The sequence below is a fragment of the Podarcis cretensis genome, assembly GCF_951804945.1.
Source record: "Podarcis cretensis genome assembly, chromosome: 3".
Taxonomy (NCBI): Eukaryota; Metazoa; Chordata; class Lepidosauria; order Squamata; family Lacertidae; genus Podarcis; species Podarcis cretensis.
In genome coordinates, this window is record NC_137172.1 from 70,272,864 (window position 1) to 70,290,245 (window position 17,382).

Sequence of the window (17,382 nt, forward strand, 5' to 3'; positions counted from 1 at the left end):
TGTAACCCGAGGCACCACTGTAACTGTATCATACTATAAAAGCACCAGACACGGAAAACAAAATGATGTTTGCTACAATTAGTCCCTGGTGACTAATTTACATGCAGCAGCACAGTATTTAGCCACCTTAGAAGAGGTAGATGCACTATGATCTGGAAAAAGAAAGAAAGCATAAAATGTATCTCATCATCCTAGAAATATTCATTTAAAAGGTTCAATAAAACTCTTAAGTGTAGCATTGCCTCCTATTTAACCTAAAGGAGAATCAACTTGCAAAATCAAACAACATGGCTTAAAATCAAACCTAAAGAGTCAACTTAAAATTAGACTGGTTCACCTTTTTAAACCCAGATGACGGTATGCATTGCATTTGAACCATGTGTCCGTCCCACTTATAGAACAGAAAGAATAGAATGAGTTCATCAAATCAGGTTGAATGGGAGGACTTTTTAACTTTATGTTAGGGGTAGAGTTCAGCTAAATATGCCAAATGCTTGACATTCTTTCATGCTCGCAGAGCACTAAATTTTGAAGTAATACAATACAGAGTGATTGGATTTATATATAATCAGCTTATCAAAAAGTGTTGTTTGTAGAGCACTTTTATTCTGAATAATGGCTTGCAGCCCAATCCTTTGCATATCTACATGGAAGTCAGCCTCACTTTGTTCAATGGCAATTACACCTAGATAAGTGTGCGCAGGGTTACAAATTAAAATAATTTCTTGGGTTTCTGGCTTTACTGTGCAAAGAGTTATTTTGCAGTTCATCTTTAAAATTAGGTGGGGAGTGTACAGACACTTAAATTGAAGGTGAAATTAGTTTAGAGTGCTTTTCTGTTTGTTTCTTTTCAGATCATGTGTCAATTGGAGGGCTTGGAGATAGCTTTTATGAATATTTGCTGAAGGCATGGCTAATGTCAGACAAGACAGATGAAGAAGGCATGCAGATGTATTATGATGCTGTTCAGGTAAATGAAATATATAAATCTACTTAAGATTTTCTAATATGAAACACCTTCTAAAGAAAGGGGTTTTGCAGCATATGTTAAGTGTCTGGATTGTTTAAATGTTTTCAACAATAAATTTTGATTGAATATGTATTCCTTTAAACAAAACTTTTAAGTATATTCATCTACTTTACATGAATGTCATTGTTCCTAATTTATAAATAGACTGTGATTTCCTCCTACATCTGTCTTCACATCGTACTGATTATGTACCTGTGTCTGGTGGTCATATTCCCAGTTTCCCTCTAGTTGTAAGATTAGCCGAAGCCTATTTATCTGTGAAAAGAGGTACAGTACTAACAAAGCATATAATTTACTCCATGCTTGGCAGTAGAAAAAATTTGTAAATGTAATGGGTTTGACCCATAGACAGACTCTGCTCGCATGCCAATGATTTCCCAAACTCCTCCCCTCAGAAGCTGCTCCCAGGATCGAGGGTCCTTTCAGAATGGTGTGTGATAGGGCATGAGGAAGCAGGACTGCTCACACAAAACATCTCTTGAACCAGACCTACATGGTTATTAAACATGTGTCAATTCTGTTTCAAAACATCATGACAGCACATTTTTCAATAGCTTTTATGTTGACAACATTAGTTGACGGAATGTGTGTAGTGGCCTTGCAGGATTCCCCCCCCCCCCCCAATGGCTACAAGGAACAGCAATAACTAAATATTGAAAATCTGTTATTTCTGAATGAAGCCATCACTGGCTGTTGTGACTAAAATGTATCTTTGTGACTGTTCAAAGATGGTGGGTTTTTAAAAGCAGTCCTGTAGCCCTCAGGTAAAGGGAAGCATAATAAGTTGGGTTTCCATCTTTTTAAAAAGTTTAATCAGATATGTCAACTAAGCCTATGCTGTACAGAGGCCACTGCATATGTGAAACACTAGTAACATACTGTGTGTGCCGAAATCTGCCCTTGCCATGACAGCTGCTCATTCTTCATGAAATACTATACCAACCTATGGAAGTCGCTTATGGGGAGGGGTACTGCTGCCAGGCAGACTAAGAAGCCCCTAAATCTTTTCACATTAGAGTTCAAGAATGCTAGAGTAGATACTATCTGGATCTGGCAAGTTGTTTATTTTAAATATGTCAGTAAGGCCTAGAATTTTGTCCTTTGTCACTATTTGCCTCGGTTCTTCATGTCTCTCCCTGAAAATGTCACTTCAGGCAGTAAAGACAGACACAACAAATGTACCGTATTTTTTGCTCTATAAGACTCACTTTTTCCCTCCTAAAAAGTAAGGGGAAATGTGTGCGCGTCTTATGGAGCGAAAGCAGGCTGCGCAGCTATCCCAGAAGCCAGAACAACAAGAGGGATTGCTGCTTTCGCTGCACAGCGATCCCTCTTGCTGTTCTGGCTTCTGATATTCAGACTATTTTTTTTCTTGTTTTCCTCCTCCAAAAACTAGGTGCGTCTTATGGTCTGGTATAGAGCGAAAAATACGGTATTCAGCTCCTTTGTACACTCCTTTTCCTCCCCTGCTTTCTATTGATGCAGCCACCTGCCTAGCTGGTTTCCTGCTTCTGATGTATTTAAAGACTATTTTATTGTTTGTCTTAATGTTTTTAGCAACATGCTTCCTTTTTACAACCATTACCGTCTGCTAGCATTTTTGTACAAATTTGTTTTTCATATTGTTCTAATTTGGGCAACGTTTCTAGTTTCTGAGGGAAGCCTTCCTGTCTCAAAAGAACTTCCTTGATTCTTCTTGTTAACTATGACAACATCCTCTGGTACCCTTTCTGATCTGCAGTATGCCTTCCAGCTGAGCGTCTATTTCTAATACAGAAATATCTTTGCATTTTTCTAGTCTATCGAAACCCATCTGCTCCGAAAATCTAGCACTGGTTTGATGTACATTGCTGAGTGGAAGGGTGGGCTGCTTGAACACAAAATGGGCCACCTCACTTGCTTTGCTGGAGGGATGTTCGTTCTGGGTGCAGATGGAGCACCTGCTGATAAAACTGGACGTCACATTGAACTTGGTGCTGAAATTGCCCGCACATGTCATGAGTCTTATGATCGCACAAGTAAGCATTAAACTTTGTGGAGTAGCTCTTTTCCAGAGAGGGTTTTTTCCCAAAAAACATGCCCATTTCTATATTGATGGTTAGTGCTGTGCATTTTGCTTTCCCCCACCCCAACATAATTAATACATTTTACTTTTTCTGCATTGAATTTGTATTACTTGTCATCACAGAATCGCAGACTTGTAGAGTTGGAAGGGTCCACGAGGGTCATCTATTATTTTTATGTCCCTTCACCACCAAATCCCAGAGCAGATTGACGTGCAGCGTAAATTAATAATGCAGAGTCTTCTTCAGTAAAAGAATAAAAGCTTTACCGAGCTAAAACTTGTTTGCAAATAAACAACATAGTGAACAGATGGTTTAAACTAGCTTCAGAGCATACACAGAGTACAGGCTTCACTTCTGAGTTAGGCTCCATACACACACACAGACAGACACACTCACTGACTGACTGACTGACTGACTGACTAACTGACTGAGTCTGCCTGCAAACAGATACAATACTTATACAGTGATACCTCGGGTTAAGAACTTAATTCATTCTAGTGGTCAGTTCTTAACCTAAAACTGTTCTTAACCTGAGGTACCACGTTAGCTAATGGGACCTCCCACTGCCGCTGCGATGCCGGAGCACGATTTCTGTTCTCATCCTGAAGCAAAGTGCTCCGTACAGAGTACAGTGGTACCTCAGTTTAAGAACAGCCCTGTTTACAAACGATTCGGTTTACAAACTCCGCAAAACTGGAAGTAGTGTCCTGCTTTGAGAACTTTACCTTGGTCTAAGAACGGAATCTGAAAGATGAAAGGGCACCGGTGGCGGGAGACCGCATTAGGGAAAGCACGCCTTGGTTTAAAAACTGTTTCGGTTTAAGAACGGACTTCTGAAATGGATTAAGTTCATAAAGCGAGGTACCACTGTATGTTGTTTGGAGGGAAGTTTTTTGAGGGGAAGTTTCCCCTTGATATTAAGACTCAGAGTGGTATATTCATGCATTCAAAGATAAGCTGTAGAACTGCTTTTGACAACCTTCTTCTGTCTTTGGAGTAGTTAGACAACACCACTGAAACTATGATTGGTACAGGATGACACTACCTGTAATCTATTTTCTTATTAAGTAAAGAGTGTTTCTCGCTCTCCTTTTTAACACTGGTAGCAAGTTTTGTAGTGGGCTATCAGCCAGTGAGTGCCTGTGTTAGTTTGACAGACATGTAAAAAGTTAGACTAGCTTTTCCAACCTGGTGCCTTCAAGATGTTGTTGACCTCCAACTCCTCATCAGCCCCAACTAGCATGACCAGTGGTATGGGGTGATGGAAGGCATAGTCCAAAACATCTGGAGGGCGCTACATTGGAGAAGGCTGTGCTAGAAATCAGTTCCACTCAGTTTACTTGGAAGCTTCCCCATTTCAACACACATGCATTATGTATCATTTTACCTCTGTTAAAACACAATCAATAGATATTGGACACAGTTGTCCAATATCCATGTACATCAATGGGAAAACTTCTAAAGGGTTTGTTTTTACAGGTATTTTTAAAAAGCTAAAAAGATGCAACATGTTCCCAGCAGATTTAAATGTATTCCTATGTCTTTCACTTAACTGCTTTTACTAATGACTACTTTGTAGATTTTAGTAGCGTTTTAATAGTTGCTTCTGCTTCCAGAGGAACGGGCACTTGTCTTGTAAACTTCCAAGTTACACCCAAACTGTCCAGTAAAGGAAAAAGTAGCAGACTGCAAAGTATGATCACTGCATGCGAGAGCTTAATTTTGAATTGCCTAGAACTTGAAACAAGCACAGATCAATATTTATTAAAGTATTTATTTGCTACAGTCTCTGGCAATAAAACACAAAAATCATTAAAAACAGTACAAAACAATAATAAAAATGGCAACCAGATTAAAAGAACTCAAACCAATGCAAGACTTGTCAGTATGAAAAGATATTGAAGAGACACCTAAGAGTCAAAAGTGAGGGTGTTTGCCGAATCTCGGCTGAAGGAGTGTTCCTTAACCTGGCTTCTAGTTGAGATCAGTTGAGCCTATTTAAAATAGGCTCAACTGTTGGCATATAAACCCATTCAACCAATCGGCATTATGTACTCAAAAAATAATAAGATTTTAAATATTCAAGCTAAAGTTTTATCAAGGACATGTTTCCTTTTCCAATAAAATTTGGAGTGAGAGAAAGCAATATTGCTAGAAAACTTAGAGTAGTTCATATATAAGGCCTATTCATAGTCCAACGTTATGTTTGACCCAACTTTCAATTGTTGCCTACAATTTTTAAGCAAATTCATTCTTCTAGTTTCCCCAGTTTGCCCTTTTTATTCTGCATTATTCCCTGGAAGGGACAGGGATATCAATAAATGTCATAAAAGAGGTGTGTTTTTATAAGTTTTATTGGGATGCTTTCAAAATATTTGTGCCCTCCACACTAAAATGTCATGCATTAGTGACGCAAGCATTGAATAGTGGAGTTCAGAAATGGCAAAAATATTTCTGTGACATAGTACTAACCTTATATGAATGATTCACGTAAATTAATAAAGCTCTACCACATGCTGAAGAGTTGAAAGTTTTTCATGTGCTGACTCATTTGGATATTGCACATTGTTTGTGTAGGCATGAAGCTGGGACCAGAAGCCTTCAGGTTTGATGGTGGAGTTGAGGCAATTGCTACTAGACAGAATGAAAAATACTACATCTTACGGCCTGAAGTTATCGAAACCTACATGTATATGTGGAGATTCACTCATGATCCAAAGTACCGGCAGTGGGGCTGGGAAGCTGTAGAGGTAATGTTTCTTTAAAGGCTTAATTTTGAACAATGTATTTTATTTTCACTCAAAATAAGCTTGCCTAGTAAAAATTAATGATTTTTCTGCCTCATGTGAATTTTAAAATTACCCAGTACCTTAAATAATTCCTCATTAACAGTGTCCTTATAAATTGCTTCTAACTCCTTGATTTTAGTTCCTTAGTGCCCTCCCACCTTGTTCATCAGCTGGAAATACTGATAAATACTCAGCTTATACGGGAGGAAAATATTAATCCTTGTGACCCACGTGTGGGGGGTAAATAACAAAAGAATCCACTGGGTGCCCAGATTCAAAACATGGAGCTTTGCACACTCTGTAGCAGAAGAGAGCCCCCAATAGCAGAGTTTAAACACACAAAAGTCCAGCAGCAATATCAATAGGAATATAGGTTGGTAGACCCTTTTACAGTGTTCCTCTTTTTCTACCACTCTTGCAGTGAACTTACTACACACTGGTAAGTATGTTTAAAATACTTTATTTACAAAATGTTCCAGAGGTTCCAAAGATTCATGCATTTGTCCAAGCAGCAGCAAGGAGAACACTGGCAGAACACTCTTGGGTAGAAAATACAGAAAGCATCAAAAACAAGCTTGGCACTTGCTTAGACAAATCTTCTTGACCAGTTACATGGCGCACAGAGAGGGAACAGGAAGAGAAGGCTTCACTTCCTCCCACATCAGAGAAGTGTGACCTGAGTCTAGGAACAAACTTCTCTGTTCTTAACCCCTTCATGTACTAACCAGCACTCATGCATAGTTATGTTTGACTGCAGTTTCCCACAAAATATCCCAGACAGTTCTCCACAAATCTCCTATTTCCTTTTGTTTGAAAAATAACTATTCTTTTTTAGTATCCATCAATACCTCACTCTGTTTTAACATGAATATATTCAGTGTCCAATTCCTTGGATTTATTGGCTGCCGGTCATGTCAAAAGTGATCCCAAAGCAATATATAGTAATTACATAGCAAATACCACAGCCAAATATAAAGTTCAATGCAACTGTAATCATAAATATCAAAACATGAACATCAGACAAATATTGAAATGGTAAAACCATAATAGTAACAGCAGCTGCAATCACTCACTGGTGCACTTCTCAGTAGGGCCCCATCAGCAGATACCAAGATAACCTCAAGTATTTAGGTCCCAAGTCATACTGTGCCCAGTAGCTTTCAGTATCTTCAACTTCCATCAGAATGGTTGGTGAGCTGGGAAACACATCAGTACAATAGGAGCTTTGTCTAGGTGTGGAATAAAGAGGGTAGTTTTTCTACTCTGCGTGTCCTTTGAGTTCAGGAACTGTATCCCTTTGAAAAAACTACAGTGTAGGGAATTTGAGGACTCCATTTTGAAGTTGTGTGTTAAATAGCTCAAAATCAATGAGACTTTAAATAGTAATCATTAACTAGTCTTAGTGGCTTCAGTTGGGCAGTTGTTTTACATTTGTTGTGATGCTGATGTTTAATTGTGCTATTTTATATTGTTTAAATTTGTAACTTTGTGCTATTAGGTTCCCTCAAGATGTTTTACATTAAAGCGCAGGGTGTAAGTTATAAAATATCAAACTCCTCTTTTCTTTTCTTTAAATCCAGGCATTGGAAAAATACTGCAGAGTAGATGGCGGCTATTCTGGTGTTAGGGATGTTTACAGCAACCGTCAAACCCACGATGATGTGCAGCAAAGTTTCTTCCTTTCAGAAACTCTCAAGTAAGCAATTGAAACCCTTCAGTTTAAAAGTTGACGAGCTAAAAGTCATTAATCTTTGTATGGGCTGGTGTACAGGGCAACAGAACAAAAAAGGGGTATGGGAATATGGGGAGTCAGAACCAGGAGAAGCAAGCGGGTTATCGCTAGTGGTCTTTCAAAGACAATATGGTTTGTTTACTGAAGTGCCATAGTATTTTAATAGGTGGGAGTGTTGCACATAATCTTGGTGTGTGGTCGAGAAAATGAGTTCTGCTTTTTTTTGGCAAAGAATTGCGTGGAAATGCTGTTCGGGGCCAGAATAGAAATAGGGGGCTTCAGGGGATACTGCTGATGTCTTCAGCAAGCATATCAGTTCAGACAAGGACAAAAAAATGTAACTGTGACCAGGAACGCCAGGGCTGTGTTTAGGCAGATTGGTTCCAAGTAAGGGTGAGACTGCAGTCATTTGGTTCTGTTGCCTCTGGAAACTGACATGTGGGTAGTGTCGGACTTGGGACTTAGGAGAACCATGGTCAAATTCCCACTCAACCTTGAGCATGGAACCCATCCCTGTTTCTGCACTTACCCCCAGTGTTTTATGAGAATAGACTGGAGGAGAGAACCATTTATGCTGCTATGAGCTCACTGAAAGAAAGTCAAGATATAAACAAATACTGGCAGAGCAGATGCGCTAGAAAGTCCTGTGATTCAATTCATATCAGATACAGTAGAAATTTGCTTAGTTACCTTGAATTCTCCATTTTCTGACCCAACCCTACTTTCTGTAACATGGAAATAATAAATATTATTAGTGAGAATTTATGAAGTGTTTTGAACTCTGGCAATGTGCTATACAGTGGTACCTCGGGTTAAGTACTTAATTCATTCCGGAGGTCCGTTCTTAACCTGAAGCACCACTTTAGCTAATGGGGCCTGCTGCTGCCACCACGCTGCTGGAGCACGATTTCTGTTTTCATCCTGAAGCAAAGTTCTTAATCTGAAGCACTATTTTTGGGTTAGCGGAGTCTGTAACCTGAAGCGTATGTAACCCGAGGTACCACTGTATAAGCTTTACTATCTGTGGAGCCTGACAGAGAGGAGTTGCCCAGGCAGATGGAGGGGGGCTGATGGAAAGAGAAGGTTGGCAAACTTTAGTTACACACAGTTGTATCAGTTGCTTTTCTCCAGAAGTCTGAACTTCTCAAGGAAATGTTAAGAAAGTAAAGGTGCTTCCAAATCAGGTACACAAGACCCTTTCAAAAGTGGATTTGGCAAGCTACCCGTCTAAAAGGATTAGTTAACACTGCCTGGACAAATACTTTATTACAAATACTATGTTCCCAATAGATAATTTGTGAAGGGACTCTCGAAGGGGAGGCTCTGGAGCAACTGAGTATCATTTGGCATCTGCGTGAAAACTATGGAAACTAGATGGGCCTTTGGTCTGATCCATCAGGGCTGATCTTCTGTATATCATCCCTTCCAGAGGCAACAGGGGCTTTCTAAGCACCATTTAAGCTTCTGGAGCTTCTGTAAATTGGAGATCAAAACAGTCCCATAGCTGCATTTCCATGTTTCCTTAGAGGAAATCTCTTCATTCCCCATGTGTCATTTTGAGTGCTAAACTGCTTTGCACACACACAAAAATGTGAGCTTAGGGAACTAAAATTTAGGTGCAGTCAGGTGTTTTCCTAGGTATTCCTTTATATTTTGTTTTATTTTAGTTATATCCCCCCTTTCGTCCAAGGCGCTCAGGGGGCAGACATGGTTTTCCTTGACCCTTTTTATCCTCCCAACAACCCATTGAGGTAGTTTAGGCACAGACTGGCCCACATAATAAGCTTGAACCCTGTTCTCCCAGGTCCTAGTTCAACACTAACCACTCTGCCACATTGAAAATATGTTGCACTTTTATTGATCTAGGTGTTTTGAGAGATACAAATGATTCCATTATTATTCCTATGTGAGCCTTCCAGTTTTGTAGTTTGTTAAATATCCTTTTCTTTTTGCCAGGTATCTATATTTATTATTTTCTGAAGATGATCTTCTACCGTTTGAACATTGGGTCTTTAACACTGAGGCACACCCTCTACCAGTTCTGAAAAAAGAAGAGGAGGAAAAAAGAAAAAGCCAATAAAATAATGCTGAATTCTGTTTGGGGCACACAATGTAGTAATTAAAATTCCATCATATTTTTGTTTTGAACCAATTTTTTGCAGTCTGGTGTCTACCCATACAATATTTAACAAGGGACCTAAAGTAATTAATTATAATTAAACATATTTATCTTTTGACAGGAATTGTAACTTGTCATCTCTAGATTTTGTTAGGCTCCAAAATGCATCTGGCCAAATAGAATACAGAGGTCAGCATGTTACTTGTTTTCCATTTTGTTTTTGACTGCAAAATCTTTTCCTCCTCTGTGAGGAGATGTCTGCTTTAAGCTGTAATACTTTGCTGTGTTGCAAAAAGCCATAAAGAATTAAGTATGAAGAGCTTTTTCTTTTTTAATATATGTTAATGTGGTTTGTCTATTACTAGAGACAAATCTGACTGTGACAGCCTCTTCTTATGCGGGTCTATCATTAATTGGTAATTTGAATACTTTAGAAGGTGTTCTGTTCATAAGAATAGTTTCATCTCATCTGTGTGCACTATTATGTTAAACTGTGGCTTTTCTTGATAGGCAAAGTCCAGATGTTGAAACCCTTATCTAATAACAATTTTAGAACCTAACTGCAAATCAACTTAAAAACAAGTAAATTTAGGGCCCTTCTTTTCTTTTCCTGTATTTGGTTTCACAAGCAGCCACCACACCAAGAGCATAGTAGCTGCCATCTGAATTTACCCTTTATCTACAACAATTTGAGACTGCAATTCTCAAAACCTTCAGTTAGTGCAAAGTTTCAGCATGATTTGCATTTGAAGGCACAACCTGGTTTCTCCTGAAACTTGTAATTGCTTATGAGAAATGGGTTGATCTGTGAAATCCTTTGAGTTAAGCCTTAGCCCACTTAGAGACTAGGAGTGGCTAGTGTTGCAAGTATGTTGATTGCCATTTCAGACATTCCACTGTGTGACATTTGGTAGATACCTGGAACAATGCTGTGGAAGTAGGAAGAGAAGGTGCTATGCTTTAGAAATCCACATTTCAGCTTTCATTCACATTTGAGAGATAGAAACAAACCACTACTGCTTTAAATGCTTTGCTTTAAAAAAGATTCTACTCTGTACTCATATTAATCAGTGTTAATCAAAGTGACAGAAATGGAATGTTGGTTGAGACAGCCCAATTTTTTTCAATAACTGTGGTTAGTAGTCTAATCAGAGGATGAAACAGCACCGCTTTTTCCAGTTTACCAGTTGGGATGCCTTTCTGAGCAGAATAGCCTTTAATTAGTGATTAATATAGTAAAGCTACTTGGCCACATAGGTGCCTGTGATTTAACAGGTCAACACTGTTATTCTAATCTATTGCAAACCTTTTTATGCTAAGAAATATGAGAAACACAGATTTGATTCAACACAGGTAACTCCTTGGTAGTTGAAGGACTTTTTGGAATGATGCATAAAATGAGTGATCCACAGATTTAAAAAAACTGATAATAATCTGCATCAGTTTCTGTGCTGATGAACAGCTTTACACAATTCCAACTTTCAATATAATAGATTTACCCAGGGCTATGCCACAGCATTTGTGAAGGCCATAGGAATGAAATCTCTTATATTTCGATCTGGTAGAATAGTGAGAGAACACAATAATTCCCCCCAAATTTATGTATGATTCCTCTTTCTGTGCCTCCATGCTACATTCATTCCCTACTCACCCATCCCAATTTTTTTAAAAAAATATTCTAAGATCAGGCATGGCAGCTGAAGAATCAGAGGAAACCATGCGAGTTGCTGGCACACATGAATCTCTGGTTATTACAAATGAGTGGGCTAGCAAATTTTCCTATACTAAAACTTGATTATTATTCAAGACTGATGTTCAAGTAATTGGATATGGTGTTGGTGTATGGATTTTTAAGCCATCACAAGAGCCACTATAATAAAGTATAATAATGAAAATACAAGCATTTTTTTCCCTTTATTTAACTAGAATCGGTGTCACATTTCTGATTCTGGACTTCTGCTAACATCTTTACAGTCCAGAAAATCAGTTAGACAAATTAAAAGAAGCCTTTCATATACTGTGCTCTTCTGCTATGTGTCTGTATGCTTACTTCTTTACTCATTTATGTGAAACATTAATTCAGATGTTACTCACGTTAAACATTTTTATTTGAAAATAGTTGGATAGCCTGGTGTATAGAAAATAAATACTGTGGTAAATCTAAACATTCCTTTACTATCTGTTATGAGAAACTTCATATTTTATCCTCTTCCCCCTCCCCCTCCTTTTGAAGGAATGAAGGGGAAAGGAGCTTCTGGTTTATTTCTAGCTCACAGGCTATAATGCATTTTTCAAACTACAAAGAACATCCTATTGTATCACCCAAAGCACTATTGTGTGTATATTCAAAGTCTAAATGCAGAATGGAATTAAATTCTCTAATTTTTTAAGCAAATAGTGGTGGCTTCTGCCATATAAAGAAAATATATGCAACACACAAGCAAGAGGACAGGATCAAAATATACTCAGCCATACAGGTGTTCTCATCTGGTAACTTGGAATGCTGTAAGTCTGCTGATGTTGACTGGTAGACCTCTGTTTTTAAGGTTAATTGGAATGGAAAATGGAAAAGCAAATGCAAGACACCAATTAAATGTAGGGCTGCAGAGTCACCAAATTTTTGAAAGTTGCTAACTGTATAAGTTTTTTTTAATTTTTAATGATATTTTTAAATGATTTCCCAAGCTTAAGTTACAGCTTCAATGGAAGAACCCCTCTTACTTTCTGTGGAAGCTAGTGTCAATGGGGGAAATCCATCTTTTGAGCAAATTCTCCCACAGAGGCATCGTAGTAGAATGTGAATTATCCCATTTGAGATCCGATATGAGGAATAAACGTTAGAACCAAAAGCAGAGGGCATCTTCTAAGACTGAGCCAATAAAAATGGCAGTGATCTTGGATTACCTAGTATGGTTTTCAGTTTTCTAATATAGTATTCCATTTCTGCCTTCTGACTGAAGTCCTGCCAGCCTTCATTTTAAACAGGCTGTCTTGTAGAATTACCACGCCCTTTTTTGTGCCAATTGATTGCTTCTCTTCGCGTATAAATCTGGAACATTTTGTTTAAAAAATGTTCTGTAGAGATATAATCTGCTATGTATAGCTAAGACAAATTGTCCTGATTTTCAAAGGCCACAATCCAGATAGTATTTTCTGTTCAGTTTAATAGGCTTTTAAACATTCCAAGAGACGGCATCATTGAACTTAAGTAGCCCTTTGTAACTTGCTCTTCTGGGCTTTCAGCAGATGCTCATACATAGAAGTATTGTCTGGTTAAGCAAAGCTCAGTAAACCCTATAGCCCTCAAACTGTATAATGCCATATGTAGTGAATTGTTAAAAATAATATTCAGTCCAACCCCATATTCTAGGCAGGATACACCACACCTTAAGCATCCTGTTTCTCAGAAATGTCCTGATAGAAGCCTTTAAAGGGAATCATTTTTCCAACACACTCTAACAGTAGTATTTTGTCAGTGGATCAGGTCCAGTTGACATCTTTTATTGCCTAATACAGGCATAGGCAAACTTGGCCCTCCTATCATCCCTGACTCGGCAACTCCCATCATCCCTGACCACTGGTCCTGTTAGCAAGGGATGGTGGGAGTTGTAGTCCCAAAACATCTGGAGGGCCAAGTCTCCCTATGCCTGGCCTAATGCATAGATTTCTCCCCTATTTGTTGCCAATCTTCCAGTGTGGACCTCATCAAAACCCACTGGTGCCATTTTGGGGGAACCTGGCCAAATGTGTGAAATGGTTACTGTGCTTCTGTGAAACATTTTTGTCAGTCACTATAAAGAGTTGAAATAGAAATTTATAAATGCAGCAGGAATTGTACTGGATATTTCTTATTTTCCTCTTGCAGGCAATTTAGTGATTATTTCACCAGGTTTATTTTCCCTAATGTATTTGACACAAGTGTTTTGATCAGTTACATATTTCTCTTTATGGGAAGTTGTGATTATGGTAGTTTTTTGTTCATTGGTCTTATTATTTGAAAGAGCACAATGTTTCTATAACATACAGTAATCAGGTTGTATGTACAAGCTGCACTATAATGTACCTTTTTTGTAAAGTGATGTAAGTAGACAAGAAGATTGTATCTCCCTGTAGAACTGCAAAAGTGTAAGAGAAACATGTTTTTATATCTTCAAAGCAGTAATTTATGTTAACACAAAACACCAAAGTATAAAACTTCAGAGTGATCACCATTTAAAAAGTTGTAGCTACAGTCCTGAAATTATTTACAGTGGTGTAAATAGCTTCAGAATTAACTTTTAGTATTTCCTAGAAATTGTCACACAATCAAGCTGGAAATAACACTGTGTTTACATTCAGTAGGAGTAACTATGGGTGACTGAGCTAATGCTGACCACTGTATATGTAATTTAAGGCAATTTTTAATTTTTTTAAAGTGTCTCTTCCTGTTTCAACAGTGTCTAAATTTACATTGCTCTTCAGCATATCACACTGCAGTTGTTTAAATATATATTAAATCCTGAGAAATGCGAATTTAAAGTCCATGTTTGTTTATATGACAGCTCTATGATACCCAGTGACACCTTGTTGATTCAGTAAACTTGTGTGGTCATATTGTGTATTTTTTTAATTATTATTTCTGCATATCCCACTTAGTTTTCTTCCACCTTTATAGAAATCTCTGAAGTTATAAGAGAACAAAATGCTTACTTTTTAAGAACTATATTTGTAAAACAAAACAAAAAAATCTATTGTGAATAAAGTCTTTTAATACAGCCTCTTATTTTGGTGGATATTTTTCCTTGCACTGAAGTGCCAAAAGAGTTAAATTTCCTGTAAAGAGTAAAAGTTATGCTGGATAGCTGTATGGGAGGTAATGAACCAAAACTGGTTCTGTAGATTTATTTCTACTACAGTAAGGTAAAGGTAAAGGGACCCCTGACCATTAAGTCCAGTCGCAGACAACTCTGGGGTTGCAGCGCTCATCTCGCTTTATTGGCCGAGGGAGCCAGCGTACAGCTTCCGGGTCATGTGGCCAGCATGTCTAAACCGCTTCTGGCGAACCAGAGCGGCGCACGGAAACGCCGTTTACCTTCCCGCCGGAGCGATACCTATTTATCTACTTGCCCTTTTGACTTGCTTTCAAACTGCTAGGTTGGCAGGAGCAGTACTTACCAACTAAACCAGAAGTAGCTAAACTGCAGCCTGCAAGCTATATCCAGTCCTTGCCCAAGTGATTTTTGGTGCCCCATAAAGCCACTTCCCCAATAATGTGCTAATATCTATGTGTGTGTAATCTACTACCCTGCTATTTTTTTTCCTTAAGGAATTGGCACCCCTGCTGTCAATTAGTCTATCTGTCTGGTAAACCAGTGGAGGGGCAAGTTGCTTCTTTTTTGTGGACTCTCCATTGCTTTTTAAGCAGAGGTTGGATGGCTACCTGTCATGCATGCTTTAGTTGAAATTCCTGCATTGCAGGGCGTTGGACTAGAAGGCCCTTGGCAGCCCTTTCAGCTCTACAATTCTATTCAACCCCTTCTCCCCAAGGCACAACACGATTCTTACAAGATTTGGTGACATGATTGGAAGGTCTTGGGCTTAGGAAATGGGAATAAGCAAAATGACACTATTTGTACTAGAATCCTAGGGAACAAAGAGCTGCTGTTGAGCAGTTAGCTCAATCAGCCTCTAGTGGAGCTCAGATCATCCCAATGTTCATGTGAGCTTGGGAGTCTTGTTGAACATGACAGTGCCTCCTCATTTAATAATTTTGCAAAAAGAGTCTCCAACTTAGGATCCCTACAGCAGCCCTCCTACCTTTCAGGCATAAGAAACCAATGAGCTAAGGATATGGTTTTTAACAAACACCTTGCATTTGTGACTTCTGGACCAAAGGTAAGATCAATAAATCCCCTGCAATCCTTTGAAATATTCTGTAGTGTGTCATTGAGCAGCACATGTACAAAATAAGCTCATTGTGTGATTCTTTCAGTTCAACCCAAGCATTCTAGTTAGTTGGAGATCTCTCAGTGAGTTATATATATATATCAGTGGGTCTAAGTATGGCTAAGTGAATCAAATGGGATCAAGAAAGGGCTTATCTGTCACCAACTTCCTCACCAGATCAAGATGGGCTGAGTCACAAGACTAAATGGATACATTTGTTTCATCAACAGGTACTGCAATGGAGATCTTTAAATACTTCCACCTCCCTCATGTAAAGGTCACATTTGCCTCAGAGATGGAGCATCAGTTGCCCTCCAAACGTTGTTGGGCTACAACTCTCACCATCCAGGACAATTGGTAGTGCTGGCTGGAGCTGATGATACAAAACTCATTCAAATTCAGACGTGGGCCATATGGACCTTAAAGTTGCAAACTACACTTTCTGCTACTGCTTAAAGAAAATACTTTGCGTAGTAGTGAGGAACAGTGGTTGGAGAGATCAGGTAGTCCCTCTTGTGAGAAACGCCACCACACCACTGCCCTGCTCTTGAAAAGGCTGCTTAGGTGATGCTACAGGAATGATGTAAAAAGCAAAGACAGAGCAATGCCAGTGTTTGGGGAGCAGGCCGCCTGCTTTCCTTAGAGTTCTGTGTTCTGTCTCCCAGGGGGAAGAAGCAGAATAAAGTATAACCAAAAAGTATGTGCAAATGTGTCCATGCCATTTGATTCTGGTTGCAGAATTTGGGGGGGGGGGCATGCACACATTATATATGGTACTTCAAATGGCTCCCAAAACTTCCAGTGTGAAGCCTGGGGCAGAAGAGGCTAAAACTATTCCTCTTAAGCAAGTTGAAATGACACCCCCACCAAAAAACTCACAACCGAACAAAATTTGCTTTGTGGCATGGGCGTAGCCGGGGGGGCCAGGGGAGCAGCTCTCCCCCCCACCCCCGATCAAGTAAAACAATAGAAATGCTTAACTAACTGGCTAATCACATTGGGTATGCCCACTCCAACCAAGTCCTGCCCCCCCCCAACAAAAATCCTGGCTACGCCCATGTTTTGTGGGGGTCAGTATTGTTTCTGCCGTTCATGCTTGCCTGGAAAGATAGGCTCCAAATTTAAAAGCAAACACACTACAAAATCTCATCACTGTTTGTTGATTGCTCCTTTATATCACTCTCAATAGATGTTTAGGGCTGTTGTGAAATGACAAGAATTGTTTTGAAAGAGCTTGACTTGCCTTGAAATGAGTTTAGAATTGTATTAGAGGTCAACTGAAGTCACAGCCTTGTGTTAAATTTAAGCCTTGCGTGAAAAGACCCTTAAGCTACACACACATACACCCCTAGAAGGAAACTGAGCACAGTCAACAATGACCTCCGAACTACCTTGCATAGGACTGAACTATGAAACTGGTAACATTTTTTCCCCTTGTTAGTATTTTCATTGTTATGTTTCCTCCAGCTCTGATTCCCAAGTTGCCAAACCTCTGATACACAGTGAGCAAAGAATTCTTCTTAAGACTCTGACTAATACCAAATTTATCTAGATTCACGTATTATTTCTTACTCTCGGATCTGAAAACACAGGGTACCTTAAGAATCTCATGATTGTGTGACAAAGTTACCAGCAACTTGCATTCTCTTGTGCAAAGGTGTTCCACTAGTGCAAAATATTTCACCAAAAAGCAAGTATACTGCTGATTGACTTTAAGTTAG

At 39.0% G+C, this 17,382-nt stretch overlaps 1 protein-coding gene across 1 annotated transcript in view; it reads left to right on the top strand.

The window, feature by feature from the left end:
• The window catches only part of MAN1A1 (mannosidase alpha class 1A member 1), a 53,559-nt gene extending 39,069 nt beyond the window's left edge, over nt 1-14,490 (top strand). Inside the window, 5 exon segments of the mRNA XM_079970782.1 lie at nt 855-970; nt 2,829-3,048; nt 5,674-5,846; nt 7,466-7,581; nt 9,574-14,490. Coding sequence (XP_079826908.1) covers nt 855-970; nt 2,829-3,048; nt 5,674-5,846; nt 7,466-7,581; nt 9,574-9,697 — 749 coding nt within the window. The 3' untranslated portion in view covers nt 9,698-14,490.
• The last annotated feature ends 2,892 nt before the right edge of the window (nt 14,491-17,382 follow it).